At 51.8% G+C, this 6,000-nt stretch overlaps 1 protein-coding gene across 1 annotated transcript in view; it reads right to left on the bottom strand.

The window, feature by feature from the left end:
* Positions 1 to 3,738: 3,738 nt before the first annotated feature.
* LOC142587244 (protein Skeletor, isoforms B/C-like) overlaps positions 3,739 to 6,000 on the bottom strand; it is a 50,848-nt gene continuing 48,586 nt past the window's right edge. Inside the window, exon 16 of the mRNA XM_075698110.1 lies at positions 3,739 to 4,154. Coding sequence (XP_075554225.1) covers positions 3,762 to 4,154 — 393 coding nt within the window. The 3' untranslated portion in view covers positions 3,739 to 3,761. The remainder of the gene's footprint in view (positions 4,155 to 6,000) is intronic.

Here is a 6,000-nt window from a genome sequence, read left to right as displayed (position 1 = left end):
GAGGGGAATACAGATCGTTGTGAGGCGTAGCTGGCGCCACGGGGCGTGCGTCAGGTCGGGAGATGGAGCAGGCAGCAAGAAAACCTAGGCTAGCAAATTCTTGCCGCACAACTGCCTGAATGAGAGAGATGGCTGGAGCGGCTTGGTCAATGTTGGGGCCAAGAGGGCATGGATGGAACGGCGCAAGACTTGTAGCCACGAGCTCGCGGCGAACAACACGTGTGACGTGCTCATTTAGGGGTGGTGAAGTGGCGGTAAGGTCGGTGCAAGACGACGTCGCAGACGTGTTAGGGAGCCGGGAGAACTGTGGAGTGACGTGGCGGCTTTTGACCAGCTCAAAGCGGCGGCATTCCTTGACAAGGACGTCGATGGTGGACACATTGTTGAAGATCAAGATGTTGAACGCGGCGACCGCGACCCATTTGAGTACGTGGCCGACTTTGTCAACCTCGGCCATTTTGTCGTGGACGTTCCTGCAAAGAGCGAGCACGTCTTGTAGGTATGTGCGAGACGTACGATTCAGTAGAAGACTGAACTCGGGTAGCAAGCTCTTTTCTAGCAGTCAGCTGCCGATCGGTGGGATTTCCAAAGAGGTCACTGAGCTTCTCCTTGAAAGCATCCCAGATAGAGATCTAGTCCTCGTGTGTCCGGAACCAGACATGAGGAGTTCCGTCCAAGAACAATAGGACATTCGCGAGCATAATGGTAGGGTCCCAGCGGTTGTTTCGGTAACACGCTCATACAGGCTGAGTCAGTCCTCAACGTCGACATTATCTTGGCCGGAGAATATGCCAGGATCGCGGGGCTTGGTAACCGCAACGTACGTTGTTGTCGGGGTCACAGGACTAGAAGGAGACGAGGTGTCGTTAGGGTGGCTAGTGTCGTCACCGGGAGCCATGGCGGAAAGCAGGACGGTGCGGCCGCTCCGGAGCTCCGTGGTGAGGACGGGGAACGGCACCCTCCACCAAAATGTTACGCGAACGAAGGATTAAGAGTGGAGACTATTTACAAAATATATTTACAAAGAATAACTGCAGCGCTAGCCAGTTCAGCTGACAGTGAGTGAGTGAGTGAGTGAGTGAGTGAGTGAGTGAGTGAGTGAGTGAGTGAGTGAGTGAGTGAGTGAGTGAGTGAGTGAGTGAGTGAGTGAGTGAGTGAGTGAGTGAGTGAGTGAGTGAGTGAGTGAGTGAGTGAGTGAGTGAGTGAGTGAGTGAGTGAGTGAGTGAGTGAGTGAGTGAGTGAGTGAGTGAGTGAGTGAGTGAGTGAGTGAGTGAGTGAGTGAGTGAACATTTATTGGGTCCAGCGTGTGCCACTCCGTCTGTGCTAGTTGATGCGAAGTTATCAACTATGCTTCCGTCCGGACGGCGAACCCCGAGGTGGCCGAGCAAGAGGCCATTGCGCTCGCATGCGAGACGGTCCGAGAGAAAGGGTGTATAGCGATTCGAAAGTGGCCATCAGGGCATTCCAGAAAGACCGGGTAGCCCGGCAGGTAATCCAAATTCTGAAAGGCGCCAAACACGGCGACACCTCCATACACTCCATCCTTTGGTTCCCTGCCCACGTCGGGGCGATTGAGGGGGTTCCTCTGAACCTCAACAAGTCTGCCCACGAGGCTGTGCGTGGCTTTACCGTCCGCGCTGCCCTCGGATCGGGCGACTCTCTCCCCGGACACAGAGACGCTCCTACCACGCACAATGAACTTACTAAATTCTTTTACTTAGAGAGCATGGTTTCCCACCGCCTCACTCCAAGCTAAGCAGGCCGCAGGCGGTCACGCTCAGACTCTTGCAAATGGACTGCTACCCAAATCAGGCGTCCCTTAACAGCATATATACTGAGATTTATCCGAATTGTCCTTGCGTGGCCTGTGATGAGTTTACTACTTTCACTCATACGCTCTGGGAGTGCGGGTCGCTGGGCCCGAAGTTCACCAAGGAAGAGTGTGACGCGCTCCTGCGAAGTCTCATCATTGAGGACCAAATCCTGGCTGTACAGCGCGCCCGCGATCGGGCCGGCAGGCTAGATCTGTCAGTCTCGTCGTGGGATTAGCCGGGTGCGCATTTTATCGCGTTTTGCTGGACCGAATAAAAATTTATTCACTCACTCACTCCAATGCACATCTTTGATTACAACGGAAGCGCCAAATAAAACGACGGACGAAGGAAGACGACACGGGACAACAAGGTAGGCGCACATACCTAATTACCCAAGTTGGCATCAAAGATGCCAACTTGAGTAACTAGGTATGTGCCAATAGGTGTGTGCTTTTATCCAATGAAACTACTTCTGTGCCACGGGGAGTGTGCCACTGAACAATGACGAAAAAGTTCCTTTAAATTTACCCAGTGCTTCGTGGAGTCGAAACCACTTTCCAAGGGTTCCTGAAGGATAGCAGCAGATGGCTTTAGCAGGCTGCACCACAAATATACTGGGGGTATGTGCCGCTTTTCAATAAACGTCTCTCACGCCAACGCTTTTTGCGAGCTACGCAATGAGTGCAGTGGGTATGAGCCACTGTTCAATGACCTCTCACTAACGTGGGTCATCGACTACGTGTCAGTTGGTGTGCGGCAAGCGAGGGAACAATTTTAGACGTTCGCAGGCACCGGCGCGCCATGCATCTCGGAGGCCACGCGCGGGCTTCGCGGCGGCGGCGCTAGATGGCGACCGTAGTTCATGGGAAAGCTCGAGAGAGACGTTCCCGCTAGAGTACGCGCCTAATACATAATGCGCTTCGACGGTGGCCAATACGCTCTCTACATAATCATTCAATGCCGAATGCATTACCGACAACAGTCATCGCGAGATGGGTTCTGCCGAATTTTATATATATATATATATTTAGGAGGGAGGACGGAGGGAGCGGGTCTTTCTCAGGGATAATGGGCAGGCCCATCCATGACGTCGTTTTCGGCAAACCTCTCGCCCGCGAGCAGCGAAGTTATTCTACATAGCGTGCGCGTATGCTACAGACTACACATGGTCGTGCGCACTGCCATCGAGCAATTGCACGCATGAAATCTGGACGCTTCTTCCTCCACAAACATCGGGGGGAGCGTTTGCGACCGGGGAACAAATGCTCCCTCGCACCGTGGGAACATACGCGAGGCCGCGCCGCTCGACAAAGACGCGACGTGGAGATGCTTCAGTACATAGACAACGCCTAACCGTGTCTTAACATTTTCTGTCGTAAAAGCCGCCTTTCTCTGACTGAACGCGGATGTGAAGACATATGCAGTGTATTAGAGTGTTGACACATCCAAAATTTTCGAATAATTTCGCGGTATTTGAAACGCACTTCGTCGGTGCTCTTTAGTCATCCGTGGCGGTACAGTAGTCATCGTATATTAGTGTCGATTACGACGAGCGCTGACGGCAAGAATGTGTTCAAACCAACTTCACGAGATCTCCTTTCATACGAGTTGATATCTGGAATGAATAACTTGGGTGGCTTATTTTGCAAAGGACTGAAAAAAAAACGCGCATTATTACGTCCAAGGAGTCTTACAGTAGCTATAAACAGGTTCCTATCGTAGTATGATACTGTTCTCTTGGCGAAAGGCAACGCTGTCCTTCATACTCACCAATTTCTTGCGATGAAACTTTACCTTTCTGAACTAACTGATCCCTCAGCGATCGAAACGTCTGTTAACACTTAACTTGTAGCGTGGTTTTGGCTCACGAAGCGAATAGCCGCCAAATAGCATTTGCGCGAGCAGGCATCGACAGGCGTGTGGCTCAACTCTTTACTGCAGCAAGCGTCAGAGATGGCGGTCCCTTGCGTTCCGTCCGATGAGAAGCGTCACGAGGACGGCTGCGCAGCCAATCAAGAACGGCGGCAGCGCTGGTCGAACGGCCTGGCCAGATGCGCCAGAGCTTTCGCTACCAGAGCTTTCCTCGTGCTCTTCCTTGGCAGGCGGAGGTTTCTCGTCAGCTGGTGGTTTCTTGTGATGTGGGGGTTTGTGATGTGGGGGTTTGTGATGTGGGGGTTTGTGATGTGGGGGTTTGTGAGGTGGGTGCTTTGTAGCCGGGTGCTTTGTAGCCGAGGTCGTTGCGACGGGTTTAGCGGGAGCGTTCCCCACACCCATCGGCGGGTCGTTCGCGCCCTTGTCGGTCACCACAATCTTCCAGCCGAGGTAGAAGTGAGTGTAGCACTGCACCAGGGGACACATTGCGAGGCGTCGTGATTCACTCAAGTCACGATAAAGAAGAAGAAAAAAAGCGTTAGAACATTATGCCCTTATACTGTGAGAATTCCTTTCGCTCAATTCTATTCCGTTCTTATCCTTCACCGCTCAAAACCAACGAAGTGTGAAAAGGAGTATCACTGGAATCGTGGCTACGGCCCTGAAGAGACACGGCACCTCCGGTATATATTAAAACTTGGCACATTGCGAGCAAAACCAACTGGGCAATTTTGAAGCTATATATACGCTGTCGCCCCAATAATGCTGTCGTCCTCATTTGCCGATATACTGTTTACTAAAGGCGAGCAGTCGCTGTCAAAATATATTATATCTGGGCTGGCAGGGACGAACAAAAGGCTGACTGTCAAACATGGCGATATCTTTTCTGAGATATATAGTATAAGCGGCGAAAAAGCCATGGTGTCAACCCGAACACAGAATTTTTTTTTTATCGCACGTAATTCCTCTTCCTCATTTACGGTCATCCTGCTGAATGACCGTGAACCGCCACAGGCTATACTATACTCCACCCTTCCAGAGAAAACGCCAGATGACATAGGACAATAATGCCGGCGCAACTTGCTCGTATGCACAATGCCGGTAGTCCTATATACGTAGCGGTATCATAAATCGGTCAATCATGTAATTCATTGCAAGCGCCGCTCGGAGTATTTTGTAAGGTCCTTCCGTCATTGCACAGTTTTCCTTTGTTTGGATGCCACTGTGTCTCTTTGAGCAGCAAGTCGCCAACGTGAAGTTCCCTCAGTAGAAAATGCGTGCTGCATATGACCCTGTTCTTTTAGTGGTATGCGAGTGAATTACGAACTGCAGCCTTTCTGCAGATTTGTGGGCTCACTGTTTAGCAGTTGAAAAAAAAACATACTGGAAGGCGCATCTGACAATGTGTCCCACGAGGCTATTCTGCGAGGGCTGGAGGATATAAATTGCGGTGAACGCGTGTTCACATACGTCCACAACTTCCTCAAGGGAAGGACCGCAACGATAGGCCTAGGCAGCAATCGGTCCGAAAATTTCGAGGTGCCCAACAAAGGAACCCCACAGGGGGGCAATCATATCCCGTTGTTTTTAACGCGATAGCGTCAAGGAGCTTGTGTCGCAGAAAAGCCGGCGTCGGCGGCGTTGACCGTGAGTGAAAATGACGGAAGGTAATTCATAAATAAAAACAACTTGCAAGATGGGCCGGGTGCAAATCGAACCAGAATCTCTGGAGTATGAGACAGAGACGCTACCACTCAGCCATGAGTTCGATGCTTCAAAGCGGGACAAAAGCGCCTCTAGTGAATGCGGTGTTGCCTTAGAAACGTGCCGTAGAAAGTTATACTGCGGTGTATATCGGTAATTATGAACATGTAAATTACAGAAGTCGTAGTTAAACGCGTAGCAAAGTACGTTTCCGCTACATTTCTTCTGCGCCTGGCGCACACGCAGAGCCATCTTGCGGCAAACACAGAAGACCCCGTCCTCGCAATGAACGGCACTGGCCCGACAGCTGGCGCGCCACGCGCCCGCTTCTAGAGGACGATCCCATCGCGGCGTCAGCCCCATGAACGCGTCCGCCTTCATGGCACGTCGCGGCCCGGCTGTCCGTGCCGATCACGATGTTTGACTCGCGTAGATCGTTTCTCCCTCCGAGACACCGAGTTATTAGGTTCTTTCCGCTTGTTCATGCGCACGTTTCGTCTTTGTGTAACTCAAGAGCATGCCGAGCGAATGAGTGGGCGGTGCGAACGGGGTGCGATAACGCTATCGCGTTCCACTCTTGAAGGCGAAGCTTAAGCGTCCTCCAATTTTC

The sequence above is a fragment of the Dermacentor variabilis genome, chromosome 7 (assembly GCF_050947875.1).
Source record: "Dermacentor variabilis isolate Ectoservices chromosome 7, ASM5094787v1, whole genome shotgun sequence".
NCBI classification, from domain to species: Eukaryota; Metazoa; Arthropoda; class Arachnida; order Ixodida; family Ixodidae; genus Dermacentor; species Dermacentor variabilis.
This window is presented reverse-complemented; position numbering and strand designations above follow the sequence as displayed.